At 41.6% G+C, this 16,679-nt stretch overlaps 1 protein-coding gene across 1 annotated transcript in view; it reads right to left on the bottom strand.

Annotated features, from left to right (window-relative positions):
- cacna2d2b (calcium channel, voltage-dependent, alpha 2/delta subunit 2b) overlaps positions 1-12,836 on the bottom strand; it is a gene marked incomplete at both ends in the record, with an annotated part of 30,774 nt that extends 17,938 nt beyond the window's left edge. Inside the window, 8 exons of the mRNA XM_083771340.1 lie at positions 87-144; positions 267-398; positions 672-807; positions 984-1,028; positions 2,840-2,899; positions 3,232-3,348; positions 4,954-5,035; positions 12,721-12,836. Of these exons, the coding sequence (XP_083627466.1) occupies positions 87-144; positions 267-398; positions 672-807; positions 984-1,028; positions 2,840-2,899; positions 3,232-3,348; positions 4,954-5,035; positions 12,721-12,836 (746 nt within the window). The remainder of the gene's footprint in view (positions 1-86; positions 145-266; positions 399-671; positions 808-983; positions 1,029-2,839; positions 2,900-3,231; positions 3,349-4,953; positions 5,036-12,720) is intronic.
- Between the last annotated feature and the right edge of the window lie 3,843 nt (positions 12,837-16,679).

Genomic DNA, 16,679 nt, shown 5'->3' with positions numbered 1-16,679 from the left:
TTACCGGTAAATAATTATAATATTAACCACTGTACAATAATTACACAGTACCAGATAAAAATGGAATAAGCATTAGATTACTGTACCAGGGTCTTCTCCTAACATCATAGAGGTCGATTTTATCAGGGGCTCTCCAAGGTGTGGCTGTCGAAATAACATACGTTTCTTTATAGTATGTTCATTTAGTTATCAATTCGGTAAGATTGTACCCATTTTCACATAATTTGCAGGTGAATACTAAAGATATGTCTATTTTAGTGCTCTACCTGGGTAGTAGCGTGTAACTCCTGTAGCACTCCCAAAGGCTTGCCATAGAAGAGATGGATCCTCCCGGCTGTTCTCCATAAACACCTTCTCAAGTGCCTGAGTCCAGTTCAACTCATTCAGAATGATTGGAGCTGATGGGAGGAATGGTAAGTTCAATTAATTGATTGGATACTTTATTAACAAGATTGTTGACAATACAGGTAGTACAGTGAAAGGTTATGCTAAATAACGATAACATAGCATTGTTGTCCATTGTATTCAAAGCATCAATAATACACATAGTTATACAAATACAATACAAAGCTAAATGGGATAAAACTCAGTAGCGTCATAAGGTATGGGAGGCGGGGGAGCAGAGATTTGAACATATTCAACCCCCCAAACACCTATGACCCTTCCAGTACCTCCTTTATAGATGTCAGTGGGGATCTGAACCGCTGTGTGAGAGTAGTTGACAACGTTTTTGAAGTTGGCATCATACACAAACTCCAGCTTCATATGGGAAGGATTTTCCATATCTCCGTCTCCATCCATGGAATACTATGAGCATATGCATAGATGTGAAGACATCCGTTGTTTGTTTAGTCACAACATTATTACGACAATTAACACATTACACAATTAAAACAGCACTTGTCAAGGCTCTCAAACCTATGTTAACTTCAACATTAATTCATTGACATAACTTGAAGAATACACATTTGTGCCCTACTCACATAATCCAGCTCTGCTTTTGAATCATAATATGCCATATCCAACTCCTGAAAAAGGAGAAAAGGTAAATAAATAATAATAATAAATACGTAAATAAATACATGTGTATCAATACATGGCATGAGTATCATTAATAAGGAAATCAGTCAATAAGGTCCCCAAGGCCCAGGCCGTAGCGTAACGGTCTGGGCACCGGACTGGTAATCCAGTCGCAGTGTGCCGTGGGTTCGACTCCCGGACCCGACACGGCCTTTACTGCATGTCATCCCCCCATCTCTCTCCCGTTTCCTGTCAGCCTACTGTCTGTCCCTTCAAAAATCAATAAAAGGCGTAAGCCGCAAAAAAAATATCTTAAAAAAAAAAAAAAAGGTCCCCAAATGACTTCAACAATAGCAGATCTACACACAGATGTGACATGTTGTGAGCTTGTAGATGGGCTATTTTCACCACATGATACCGTTGTGTAACAAAGTATAAAATAGGGCTTATTAGAGTGGATAAAACATTCTTCAGCAAACACCGCTATGGGTGGAACTCAATGACTTTGACTATGTGAGCCCATCATCGTTCAGACACGCTTCAAAGTCGGACAGCAGTGGCTCAACTTAAACTTTATGGATTCCACTAAAGGCAATTGGTTTTGAGCAGCTTGTACACAAAGGAACACAGTAACATACAATGAGATCCTCACCCCTATGTTAACCATAAAAACAAATATTCCAAGGAGCTAAATTTGATTACAATTATCTTAAGCATTCCCAACAGTAAGGTAAAAATTAGGTTAGAAAAAAGAAAGAAAGAATTAACATACAGATAATTTAGAACTATATTGTCGAGGGGATGAATCGATTTCTACTGGCTGGATGTGAAAGCAGCAGATTAAAGAAACGTTCGGAAGACATAAGCAAACAAAAACAAAAAAATTAAGTTTCCGTAGAAGGTGAATTCTCTGTTGCCCCTGCTTCACAATAGCATCAGTATTCACATTGAATTTAACATGGTCAACAACAAAGATATTACCCAAGTATTTGTATAATAAGACAATTTCCACACTTTCATTGTGTATAATGCACTATTTGGCTGAATCTGTTACGTGACGTCTAAATGCATAAGTTCCTTGGTTTAGAGTTAGACACATTGAAAGTCCAAGAGGTAACCCCAGGAAAATAGCCAGTGTGAGTATTCATGTGGTCTGATCCTGAACCTCAAAGAAGAGACAGCAATGCAGTGTCATCAGAGAATGTGTCCTCTGAGAGGCTGAGCTCTCAGTGTACAGTACATAATGAAAAGGACAAAATGACGGATGTGTGAGCTGTGTGTGAACATGCAGTAGTTTAAGGTGCTATTAAATTTGCCTCATCAGCTTGCCTTTGATGCAAACAAAAGTGTGTGTGTGTGTGTGTGTGTGTGTGTGTGTGTGTGTGTGCGTGCGTGCGTGCGTGCGTGCGTGCGTGCGTGCGTGCGTGTAGGCTGATACCACAGTGCTGCTTCACTAGACTAATGAGCCAGACCAAGTGGAAAAGCGGAATGCCAATGTGTGTAGGACTCAAACACCGCTGAGTGTTTTTCAGCCAGTCCAGCTGCAGCCTGGCATATGTCTGTCACTACACACACAGTACAATCCCCTGTGTTAAAACAGGTCTAAAAGCTCAAAAGGTGTGGAATCACAGGCATTCATTTACACACTTGATGAAATGCATCTGGGTTCATATATGACTGCATGCAGTGTGTTTAATATTCCAGAGTAAACACCATATTGTGCTGTATGCATGTTCATTCATCCTATATCCAACAAATGGACAGCCTACTCGCCTTTCACTCCCAGCATGCTAATGTTATTATATGTTTTACAATTGACCTTGATTCCATCCTGCCATAGATGTTCTCGCTGTAGACGCTCCGCCTCACTGGCTAACCTCTACAAGAAAAGAGAAATTAAACATCTCATCGCTAATCATAGATAGCATCATAGATAGATACCAAATTAATTTACTGAAATGTCCCTGTTAAAACCTTCTAATATTCAAATTCTAATATAAAAAATAATTCTAATATATTTGTTTGTAGGCCTACGTTATAATTTAAACATATAATGGATACAGCCAATATTGTGTAACTTTAAGCTTTATCATGAAGTAATTCTGAGGAATATTATTACTCATGGAAGGTATAAATCAAGGCAGAAGTGACATTGTTAATGGATGTTTTATGGAAAAAGGAACAAAACTAAATTAGAAGAGGAAAACTTACATCGAGGGCTTTGCGCTTCTTAGCTAGAAGTTTCTCTATATCAGAGGCCACCTTCTCCACAATTTCGCGGGGTTGATTCCTCACCACACTGAACTGTCGTCTTTTTTCATTGTATATCTATAAATTGTTAGATTAAGAATATTATGAGTGAAATAAGAGCAATAGCATCAGCAGTAGGCTATATTGTACAGTATTGCTTTCTATATTCTCTTGTGCAGCCCCAGCCCTAGAAGCTGCATGTGAAGAACTAAAGTACATTGTAGTTCATTTAGACAGTTTCACAAGCTTTCAAAGGCATAACTTTGATTTAGCACAGAGAATGAGGTGCTACTGCAAACAGACCACAAACACACCATCCCAAAACAGCTACACACTGTAAAATCCTCAGTGTAAATGTATTGATTTGTAACTCAGAAAGTGTACAAATGTAACCATTCAGCTACATTTATACACTCCCTGGGCCTTATAGACAAACAATCCACTAATTAATAGATAAATAAGTGTAAATATGCATACAGTAATAACTGTATGACTGAAACGAGACTCTCCAGACTAATCACAATGTGTTAATACTGGTTCATTGGTATAAATTAGATTTATTCTCCATCCATTGTACACACAACAACTAAACAAAGTGTGTAATTTTATTTGACCCATGGTGGCCCCTTATAGTTCAATTTTTACAATATCCGACTTCAATGAAGACAGCTATTATTGTGTAGGCTGAGCAGGACCACAGCAGCATCTCTCCGCCAGATCAAGCCCATTCCAGACACAGGGAATGTAATCCCTGTTGTACAGGGACGGATTAACCCCCACGAGGGCCCCTGGGCCAATCATTTTGCATTGACCCTATAGCATGCGTGTGCACAACATATTTGTGTTTTTCTGTGTTTTTATCATCTTTTTGACCTAAATTTAACTAAATCAATGGCCAATGAAGTGTCCCAGAAGCCCTTTTCAGGGCGTCAAACATAGTACCGTGCGGTACTGAGAGCCAAGGACCCAATGGCTAATTTGTCCCAATTTGTATGACGTGTTAATCTAACTCCAGAGAGCGTACAAATTGACACTTTGGTTGTTACACTTATACAATCATCAGAGAGAGTTAAATGAACACAAAGGATTTGACAGTGCAGGCAGGCAGGGATTATTGGTATGAAAAAGCAAATCTCATATCTTTGGTTTACTGCAGGCTGCCAGGCCATCTGCTCGGCTTTGCCACACAGAGTGGGCACGTGCCGAGACCACCAGGCACACCACGCCCACACACATCTAACCCCCACTCAACACAAAGATGCCCCCTGCAGCTCATTTCAAGTTTGGATATCAGCATGTGTGTGCCGTGTGTGTACATTTATTTTGAAATGTTACATTACTGCTGCATCACAGAGAACATTATTTATGAAATAAACAACTTTTGTTACCAGCTCCACTCTGAATATCATTAATATAAATCAATTTTTCATCTGTATGAAGACCATTCAAGTGGTTTGAGTTGGTTAATATAGAAGCCCCGGGGTTGAGAACATCAGATGAATAAACAAAACCATGGCATGGAACAAAAAGAGAAGCTTCACATGAGACAGACTGCAGTTAATTTGATTTCCTCACTAACCTTTCTGTTTATAGTCTGTTTTAGTGTGACTTGTTGAAGCAGCACAATGATAAACATGACATAATACTGTAATAATAGGCATAAACAGAGAGCAACAGACTCACCCCCTTCAGCTGCTGAGCTCCACTGATGTGTTGAAAGACTCTGTCAATCTCCTGCTCAATACGCCTAGCCCAGTGCATTATCCTGTAGATACACATTAGAGAAGCATACTCAGACAACAGTCAGGAACAGACTAGTGCTGCAACCAGAGGGGCAGTGAAGCCAATAGTGTCTGAACAAGCCAGTAGGAAATCCTGACTTCCTGAAAGTTCATATAATGGCCTGTTGTGGCGCTGTCATTGGGCCCAAAAAACCCCATAGCTCCATAGAGGTCCATGTATTTGGGCTCAACTTCACCTAAACTGTATTACCTTAATAAACATGGTTATGAATACTTTCTGCTTCCAGTCACTAGTTTAAAGTCTAATTTCTCATGTCATAATATTCTCTTTGGAAAATTATGGTCAGATTTATTAAAGTCGAGTATGTTCTGAGGGGCGTGGCTACCTTTACAGTCTATGATCGGGATCCACCCCCCGCTCGAGTCAAAATAAAAACCAACGAAGAAGAAGGGGGGAAGTTCCGCCTCGTTGTCTGGGCCAGCCAATGGCCAGCTGGGCCCAAACTGATCTAGAAAAATGGCGATTTACAATTCAAGGACTGACAGGCTTCATCTTACGTCCATATCAGACCCGGAGAACGCTTTGTCCACATTTTACAGTCTATGGTTGCAACAAAAAAGGGTGGATATAACCACTGTATACTTCATTGACTGCATGGTGTCCCCCCATGTATTTGGTCTCCTCCTTTCTTCCCTCCTCCTAATAATGCTACTTCTAAACCAGAGGTTCCCAACCACCAGTACATGTGCCACTGGTACGCGAGAAGGGAATTAATCCCCGAGTTTTCCCATCGTATAAAAAATCTATTTGAAAACGAGAGGACAAACACCAGACCTGAGAGATATATAGTGCCAGTGAGTAGAATCTAAACAACACTGAAAACCACAATGTAGAGTTAATGCACCTCGTTAGTGTTCACAATAAATGAGCCTGTAGTGTGTTGTCAGTTGTTTCAGCGAGCCAAGAGCAATGATGCTTTAATGAGCACATATGCACCTCCTTATCATGACACCAAATTGAATGTAAACAATAATGGAACATTACTGTAAGCACCAAGCTGGGTTGATTCTATCTGTTAACCAACTGCATCAGCGAAAGAAAAATGTAGGCTATTTGAGATTAAATTAGGTTTAATTAACCCATTTTAGGACTAAGGCCAATTCTAAATATGCCTTCTAAATACTGAACTAAGTTTTCTATTTAAAAAAGTATATTAATTCAAAAATTACAAAAATCTTATGCTGATAATATACTGTACATAGCAACAAGAACTCCAAAAGAACGTCCAGAAGGGGTAAAACACCAAAAGGAGTTCCCGTCCTGAATGGGATTTTTCTCGGGTCATTGCATGACAATAACTAAATACACCTCAGTTAAGACACCACAGTAACAGACATAAAAAGAAAACAACTGATAACTATAACTGAATAATGTTAGATATGTATGTAAGATATACCGTATCTTAAATACACTAAGAGTGTAAACATTGACCAATAATGACTTGTCAGGACCTGTAAGAGTGAATAAAGGTTCAGGAATTGACTGTGTGAAGATTATGATGTATCCTGTGACGTATCCCCCTTGGTGTATCCCCCGATGTATTTTCGTTCTCAGGTATTCTATTTATAGTGACTCATAGGAATAGACTATGTGACAACCAGGTATAGTCTGGTGACCACCGGATAGACGGGTGACAGCCGGAATGTAGACGGCACCCCGGGAGCAGTATGGGTTGGCACCCCAGCCTGCATGAGGCCTTTAGGAGGGCCATTCGAGCCGCAATCGGAGCCTGCAGTACCACCGTTGCCCAGGTGGAGCCTGCAGAACCATTGCGGCTCAAGCAACCACCACTCCTGAATGAAGTGTCTGGTGCTGGGAGTCTGGTGCAACGCACAGGTCCTGGCGGTACTCCTGGTGAGAGCAGGAGTGGACCTGGTGAGACGTAGGAGGGGCCCGGACAGGAGTCAACCCACAGAGCCTAGCCCCTCCAAATGCCAGAATTGTACCTCCCAGTCCCGGCAGAGTAGTTCCCGGAGTGGATACAACGGATTGTGTGGCCCTGGTCTTTCCCTAGTGGGTCTGTTTGAGGGTAGCTACTGGGACGTAAGTCGGGACTTGATCACCCCGGCTGGGTCACCCGAGTGAGGGGTATGATGTTCGCGAGACCCGAAACCCTGATGACCTTGGGATAAATCATTGAGGATACGTCCCAGGTGCATCCAAGCGATGTATTTTCGTTCTGAGGAAAATATTTTAAATATGTATATTTTTTCAAAAATAATTTGTGTTATATTGGGCTACAAACCAGCTGCCAACATTGCTTGGAATACTTAACAGGCACCATAAGCAAAACCTGACATTCAATCTTTGTGACTAGAGGCATTGTCACACAATCAATACTGTCACTGACACCATAACAAATGAAGAGAAACATACTCGCTAGTTGAATTGTATTGTTGCTGTTGTGGTGCTCATGACACTAAATATGCCAAGGAGAGTGACATCTGGCTATCAGCACTATGCTTGCTAACCACTTAAAAACCCCTAATGTTTTGTTGAGCGGAGTCCCCCTGGGCTCTATACTTGTGTCTCTTCTGTTTTCGCTCTATGTTAAAGCATTCAGGACGGGAATCCCTTTTGTTTTAAGCACTAGTCCTTACCCGTTGTGAGATATTTGCCCCCCCCCCCCTTGTGGCCGTGAAGGGTACTGCACCCGGGTGCGTTTGTAATTGACTAATAAATTAATTAATAATCATTAATGTGTCAAATCGAAAAAAGGGCTTCGTTACGCCCTCCATATGCATATGGTCAATGCCTGTGTGAAGGTGATTGGTGCAGGCAGTAAGGAGTTACGGCACTGTTTCTGACAGACACACACACACACACACACACACACATGGACACTTGTTAGAATTATAGTATGATGATGATGATGATGATGATGATGATGATGATGATGATGATTATGTTATACTTTAGCTATTGAAAAATGTGCAGATCTACAAGCTCATGAGCTAACCCTAACCCTAAGCTTGTAGATATGCAATTCTTGAAAAAGCTTTGCTTCTGGGGGGGTCCCTGGAACAACATATTTTCATTTCATTGCGTTTGAAAGCGCAATGAAAGCGTTTGTCCGTGTGTGTGTGTGTGTGTGTATGTACTGTATGTATTGTGTGTACTGTAATGACCCCATGTCCCCATCTGGTTTATCCTTTCATGTGATGTGTGATGTAATCTCCTTGAAACTGGAGGTATAGAGCAGTGATACTCAAAGTTTTCTTTTCAAGGACACCCGGTTTAATATATGCCTTAGGGCCACGGACCCCCCATACTCTGAGTGAGCGAACGATGAAATTATTATTTCATCTTATGTCCTGACGTACTGTGAGCGACAACGCACCGTGCAGCAACGTCGTCCACCCCTCGTATATTCACCCACAGACACTCTATTTGAGCAATACGCGACACACCATTGGTTACCAACGGGAATATTTAGTGGCAGTGGATTGTCTGTGACTATATCCCTATAGTTCATTTGAATGTTTCAGGCTACGTCACAACGCAATGGCCGACGTTAGATAACAGGACAGTTTTTCGCACGATATCGCCGCTTTGCCTGTGCAGATGAGGTGTTATGGGTCCATTTGGTTCCACTTGTACACTCTCAGAGTGACTATAGTCATTTGGCTGGAGACTCACTGGAACCCCTCAAGGACCCCTGGGAGTCCTCGGACCTCACTATGAGAATCAGTGGATCAGAGTCCAATGGATCTTATCTCGAGATTCTTTGTTAACATAAAACGCTTCAGACCTGTTGTGAGAAGAAACAAACAACATAACAGCAGCTTGCGTCTGACATTTATAGAAACACAGTGTCAGTGTCAAAATAACATGATTTCAATCTGAAGGTTATTCTGCTATGGATTTGAACAGTACCCCCTGAATCTCACACGCCGAAGCTCCAGTATGCTTTATTGCAGTGGTTCCCAATGTGGGGTCCGGGGACCCCCAGGGGTCCTTGAGGGAGTTCCAGGGGGTCCCCAGCTAAATGATAGTTTGGACCCTTATGGGTTTGTAACTCTGAGTGTACAAATGGAACCAAACGGACCTGCACTCTCAGTTAAATTAACATTGATTTTACAATATAAATTGAGGGTCCCAGAGATAGTAATGCCATTAAATGGGGGTCCGTAGACTAATGCATGTCAAACTGGGGGTCCTAGAAATTAAACGGGTTGAGAATCACTGCTAGAGCCGTAAAAATCTTCTCTTATGTCTTGGTGCTGTGGCATGTCAATTTAACTCTGAAAGTGTAAAATGGACCTGTAAACGCTGTTAAATTGATACCGTGTTTAATGCGTCAGTTTTTTAATGAGTTGGTAAATAGACTGCTTTTCTTTGTGAATAGAGCCTGATTAACTTTTTTTTTAATGTTACCACCCTTCTCCCATTGTTTATATTGTGTTTAGTTTCCAAGATGGCCGCAGCACCAGGAGGGGGTGGGGCGGAGGTGAGCGGGTGGAGTCGACATATGCCCTTACTGGGCTGCATTCACAAATTCAAGACACCTGTCTTGCGTTTGTCTTGTGTCTGTGTTTAATGCATTTCCAATGGAAGCCCATATGGTTTGACCAAACATTTTGTTTGATGGGGGGGGGGGGCCCTAAGTCCTGGCTGTATACATGAAAATAAATAATCTTTACTGCAGCGGTGACAACAAATAAACAGGGGACAGAAAAATAAAAGCTAATAGGCAAATAGCAAGATGCATTTTCACTTCCGAATTACATACTGCCATGTGCCCAATTGTCTACATTCTCTTTTGTGTCTATTTTCGGTGGAGAAAAACACTTTCAGGCCCCAATGGAAAGAACTGAGACGAAGATGAGGTGCAGCAAAACACAACACTGTGTGGGATTAGTATTAGTATCTATGACAACATCTGCCGTTTAATTCTATGTCCCAACTCAACTTTGACTGAATGGTGTTATAAAAGATATATCGTATTATGTGGAGAACGTTGCAATATTTTCTACTAAAAGTCCTCAAAGTAGCAGCATTAGAAAAACAACAACCACGGAGCACTCTATAAAAGGTTGTGCAGTGTTTTTGTAGAGGTGGGGTGGCAGCAGCAACCATACCAGAGCCCTAATCATATATTCTACCAAATATCTGTGTAACTGTAGATAGAACTGTACTGTAACCGAGCTAAATCTATCAGATTTACATTAAAATCACACTCGGAAGAGCTTTTATGCTACAGCAAGTGTTTTGTCAACATACAGTAGTACACTTACACAAAGCAATGCACATACCGCGTTTTTTATTTCTCCTCATAATTCCTTGAAATTATTTGGACAGAAAAGCAGGATCTACCACAAAAATATCCAAGATGAGAAATGTAGTGAGACTTGCCTCACAGCCCTGCTATTGGCCTTATGCAGAACGTGACCATCTTGCCAGCATGGTGCTAACTAGATGCATTTTCCCATTGACAGCCCATTCATCCAAACAGAAAAGTCCAATCTGATTGAATTAAACAACGTCAAACTCACCAACATTGCAGCTGCGAAAAGCTTGAATTATCCTCTTTCTATCTGTTTTTTCTAAGTGTTTTTCCCCCCATAAAAATCCACTGTAGACTTGTTATGAGCTACTTCCTGTCAAGACATTCCTTGCAGGTGAATTTCTTTCTAAGTATTAGAGTTTGGAAGCACTCGTTTTTTGTAAATCAACCTCCTGCTGCCTCATTATGTGCAAATTCCAAACAGGTGGTACGCAGGTCTGTTGAGTGATATTCAACTTGCCACAGGCAACCGTGCAATCGTTAGTGTCAACCCCAGGGCTTAACAGGGTTAATTGTTACATGACATGAGCCCACAGAACTACAGTGCCGTTTCAGCCACGTGACTCAGCGCAGCTGAAGCACAGTTTTTAGAGAATAGAGCACGGGGCATACTTCATATACTGTATTATCTGTGGGACATCAGAAAACTATATCTCAGCAGGCACAGTGATGAAGCAGTTCAGCTCCATACTTACGTGTTACCTGCCTGTATACCAACACACACCTGCGACACGAGAGCGAGAGGCATTACATGCTGTGACCCATATTCACTTACAGAGATGGGAGCGAGAGGGTGAGAGGGTAGAGCAGCAGGAAGTGAAGATGGAGTGAATGGAGCAAACAGTGGGAAAGGGGAGGGGAGGAGAGAGAGATTAAGAGAGAGAGGCAGGGAGAGGGAGGGAAGAGGGCGTATATAGTAAGGGAGGGAGATGGAGAATAAATCTTGACTGCTGCAGTATTAATTCTTAATTGGAGTAAGATGCTGCTCTTCAGTGTAGCGATTCTGCTTCATTTAGCTTACATGAAGAGACCCAGGGCAGTTTAGAAACACTCAGCAGAAAGACAAATAAAAAATGGAGAAGAGAAAGCTGCTATATACCGCCTTATGCATGCAATAACCCAATTCATCACAACACCTCTACACACACACACACACACACACACACACACACAAACACACACACACACATCCCTGATATATAGACCTTCCTCTATTGGTAAATAAACCTAGTATTTCCAGCTGTGATTGGCCTGTCCTAGAGAGTGTCCCACTGTGCCATCTGGCAAGCCCCCACCTCCTCCTCAGTGCAGCCGGATTGCAGCGCCTGGAGGTGGGGGCATATCATTGTACTAGTCTCAAGTCAAGAGCCAGCTGTACTTAAGAGTGAAGGGTTAGAGGTTAGGAACAGAGCACATGATAATTAAAAATGACAAAAAGATAATATGTTAAATGATGTGATGTCAGACTACGGACTACAGTGTCACTGTATGTACCGTATGCTGCCTTGTCCGAAACCCGCAATGCTATGCCTCTCTCTTCTTCATTTTGAGAGCTTGTGAGGTATTTTAAGGTTAATTTAAATTTTAGCAGGTATTAAAGGGAAGCTGAAAAAGCTTGTTTTACACGGAACATACTACAAGGTACAAGCCCATGAAAACACTCGCCTTCACCAAGAAGTGAGAAAGATTAACGCAATCTCTGTTCAGTTTGTCAACAACTAACATTACTCACATTTAAAAATGTGAGAGATCAGTGAAGGAAACTTAACCCTGGCCTGCTTGCAAAGTACAATAATGTCACCATAACTTCACTGATGTTTCCTCAAAGTCAAAGACTTGGTTTTACATTTCTACACCATTGTGCAGTGCTTACTACAAATAGTGATTGCAATAGGACCTATATTATTTTCACAAATACCTAGACTAAATTGAAGATGCCATAAGATTTTACACCTTCTACATCAGAGAAACAATATGCCTACAAAGGCAAAAATAAATAAACCCCACAAAAACATTATCCCAATATTATTACAACAATTATTAAATTTCATATACAGTTTGTTGATTTGATGTGTGTGTGTGTGTGTGTGGGGGGGGGGGGGGGGGGGGTGTTAACAAATTAACATATGCTGTCATAACAGCTGAAATAACCAAACACACTGAGCCTGAACATTATTTGTACTGATATGTCCATTGATAGTGTTAAAGCATTAGACACATATATTAAATTATATAACGCAGTCGTATTAAGTAAACAGTTTTTTTATACAAGGGCTCCCAATTAAGTGAACCTGACTGCAGTTGACACTTTTAGCAACACACATCATCATGCATTCAATTAGGGATATCTATCCACTTACGTATATTGCTGTGGAAACGTGAGTCCCTCTGCTCCAGGCCATGATGCACTGAACATCAAGATAATCTGGATAGATACCAAGCAGACGGTGCTGCAAGACTGTGTGCCTATCGCCATTTTTCCATTAAAAAAATTCTAGTCACGGGTTTCAATGCGTTAATGAACGATCTGTCCTCCTCGAAGACAATTGTCCGTGTTTTGGGGTAGTTTTCAGTTTCTTAGCGAGTCCATGGCGGCTTCATATCGACATGTACGCGATCAGTGTTCGCGGTGGAACCATCACGAACCGTCGGAGGAGATGCACTAATGCAGCTGCCTGCCAAGACACTGCAGCCTCGCGCGCCCACACTATACCGCTCTCTCATCAGCAGCGCTGGATGGATAAAGGCTCGCTCACGTTCTCTAGGCAACAGTAGCTATATGTATTATGTAGCCTACCAGCCTCGCGTCGTTAAACTGACACGTTAAACTGACACGTTTCGTTTGCCTTATTTTTTTTAATAAACAAATAAATAAAGCGCACGTTTCTATTTAGTTTGTGGTTTTGTGCAGGGGCGGATAAATATAAAACTCAAGGCGGCACCTGAGACAGTAGGCTAATCGTAACTATGCCCCCTCCCCCCACCCTGTCCGACCCGCGTAGCCTACAATGTAAGTAGCCTCAACTCTATGCACGCTGCACAGTAGGCCTATCTAGAACAGGTATGTGTGTGTGTGTGTGTGTGTGTGTGTGTGTGTGTGTGTGTGTGTGTGTGTGTGTGTGTGTGTGTGTGTGTGTTAACTCACCTGTAGACTGACATTTTATAACCTAGTATAGTCTAGGCTACAGGTTACAGCAGGGATTATCAAACTTTATTATGACAGAACACAGAACCCCATTTTATGGGGGGAAATAGTTTGGCAACCCCACACTTGATTTATAGTCCAATTTCAGATTTGAAATAAAGCATATATTATAAGGCCTATTGCCTGCATGATTTATTATAAAATCAATGCATTTACAATTACAACACTGCGATTCCTGCTGATTTAATATCTTATCAACATAGCTGAAATCAAGAAAAGATATGGAAAAGTGTTTCTGTGAACATTTGCAAATGGAAGCTGGCGTGGGAAAATGACTCTGTTATATAGGCCTACTAATGATGCTGGTTGTTTTTTGAATATCTGAGGCCAATTTGGGAGGAGAGCTGTTATCTACCTCCCTCCTGTGCCTGGCTGGAGACTATCATCTCTGGTCGTTACCATGGTTACCTCTATCCAGTGGTGGAAGAGCTAAGATTTTCCACTTATTAAGTAAAAGTAGAAAGTACCACAATGTAGAAATACTCTATTATCATTACACTGTGTGTATACCATTACCTATACAGAATACACCACATCTGTTACAAGTAATAGTCATGTAATCAAAATTTGACTTGAGTGAAAGTACAATGGTAGTCTATTCAGTAGACTCTATTGGCACTTTGGCATCAAAGTATACTTCAAGTAACAAAAGTAAAATCATCCTCACTATATATGGATGAATGTCCCATACTTATTTTGTTTTCTATTAGTCCAAAATATTTCAAATAGCAGATCTACAAACGTACGTGTTGCAATGTGACAAGATGAGAAAAGCATTATATATTCTCATGGCATACTCTGATTTATGCCAATTCATCCCTATTTTTACCATATTTATATTTGTCATTGACAATCATGACATAACAGATTCCATGACTTACAGTAGTTGTTGACTCTGCCTTCTTCCATTGGGGCATATAGTTGATTGGGCCACGCTTAGATAGAGGAATAATAACATATAACATTCCTGATGCAGTGTAATAAGGTTGAGGTTAATTAAAGCCGAGGAGATTTTGTATCCTCTGTTCTCAGTGTCGTAGCCTCTACCACCTGGCTCCAAAGATGTACTCCATAGGAACACATTTGTGTAAATCATAGTGTACAGCACTGGTTCTCAAAGTGGACTCCTGGCGGTCCTTGAGGGGGTTCCATGGGGTTCCCAACAAAATGAGGAACAGTTTAAACAAGTCCTATATTTTTGAGGGGCGCTAGCGAAGGTCCGACGTGCGGAAATCACCCGTCGCTCCCGAACATGCTTTGGTCCGACACAAACTTTGTCCTAACACAAACATTAAATGCCATTGACAATGAATGGCCAGTTTTGAGTGCTTGTGTAAACACAAACATTGCGTAAACACAAACATTGAAGATGAAGGTGATGGCGCAAATTGTGATTGGCCGGAATTAGATGATGTATGATGATGTACGATAAGAGCGCCCCTCACTTCACACGGATGTGATTTTTATATTTGAAAATAGGCAATCTACAAGATCACAATGTTTTTGAAACATTTGACAAATCTTCTGTTACAAACGGGGGTCCATGGCCAAATGCATTTCAATTTGGGTGTCCTTTACATGAAAATGTAATGAGAACCACTGGTGTACACAGTGCCAGATACTGGGTCTAATGATAGCTGCACCTACAGTATTGCTGTTCCTTTGGGATCGAGGATGTACTTTCAGCTTTGGTCCTCTCCCTGACAGCCCTGTGTGCTAATACTGCTGTCGTGTCCCAGGGAGAGAAGTCTAATTACAGACCGTCTTCCTTTTAATCCCCCAGGAGTCATACACGGTTAATTAGAACATAACTCCAAAGGGAATTGTAGATCAGACTGTCCTTTACCCCCTCCAACAGCCACACAAATCTGAGTGTTGCCCCCTCTTCCATCAATGTGTCTCAATGTACTGTACATTATCCAATACCCATATCTTCATACATTATGGATTACACCTTATCATAATGCTTTTGGGCAAGCTGGCTTATGCTTGAACTGCCATTCATTTCAGGGTCAAGGTCGAGGCCATGGCCAAAAGAGTCAAAGCTGGTGCTCTGTTCTTGTTTTACTGAAGTATTTATAAAAAATATTGTAACATACTGTTAACTTATATAAATGTGATTTATATTAGCCTCGCAGATAAGGCAGATAAGTCTGGCTCCGCAAGGCTAGATTTATATAGTTCTCAGAAATCTCAACACACATTTAAAAGCTAATTAAAAGTGCATTAATGCAAATGGGGTGCAAAGAAAAAGAAAATATAGTGGGGGTGGGAAGGTCAGTTCATGAAATTTCACAGAACTGCATATTTCTTCTCATTAGTATTGTATTGTCGCAACAATACAGGGAATTGCAACTGACCATTTACTATGAAATTGTACGTTTTTGTCCATCACTCAAAATCCCCATACATGGGAAAGCCCCCATATATGGTGCCCAGGTACTGTGACATCACGTGACATCAGGGCTGGAGATCCCTGATGTCATAGTAAATCCATCCTGCTGTCGCAATTAAGCCCATATGGAGATCCCTGATGTCATCAATATTGGCCAGCAACTCTACATTTGACCTCAAACCTCAAACCCTTACTTACTTTACTTAGGCCCGTCTCTCCCAGTGGAGCATAGGCCATCAACGACTCTTCTCCATCTAACACGGTTTTGGGCTGTCCCCAGCTTTCCGCCTCTCTCCAGCTGATTCCCTGTCTCTTCAGCTCCGCCTCAGTGTCCCGCCTCCAGGTGTTCTTAGGCCGCCCTCGCTTCCGCTTCCCCTGGGAGTTCCAAGTCAGTGCCTGACTCGTTGTACTAGCTGCCGGTTTCCTCAGGGTGTGGCCAATCCATCCCCACTTTCTCCTTAGGATCTGTTTCTCCACTGGTTCCTGACTCCCTTTTCTCCATTTCTGATTTTGTTTGGCCACCAGATCTTGAAAATGCGCTTCAGACAGCTGTGAATAAATGTCTGGATCCTTTGCAATGTCCTCTTAGTCATCCTCCACGTCTCTGAACCGTAGAGAAGTATGGATTTGACGTTGGAATTGAAGATCCGCACTTTGGTTGTCAAGGCTATTTGTTTAGAGGACCAGGTGTTTTTCAGGATGATGAAGGCTGCTCTAGC

This window comes from Protomyctophum parallelum, assembly GCF_964188405.1.
Source record: "Protomyctophum parallelum genome assembly, chromosome: 8".
NCBI lineage: Eukaryota > Metazoa > Chordata > Actinopteri > Myctophiformes > Myctophidae > Protomyctophum > Protomyctophum parallelum.
Note: the sequence above shows the minus strand (reverse complement) of the source record. Positions and strands in the feature narration are given on the sequence as shown.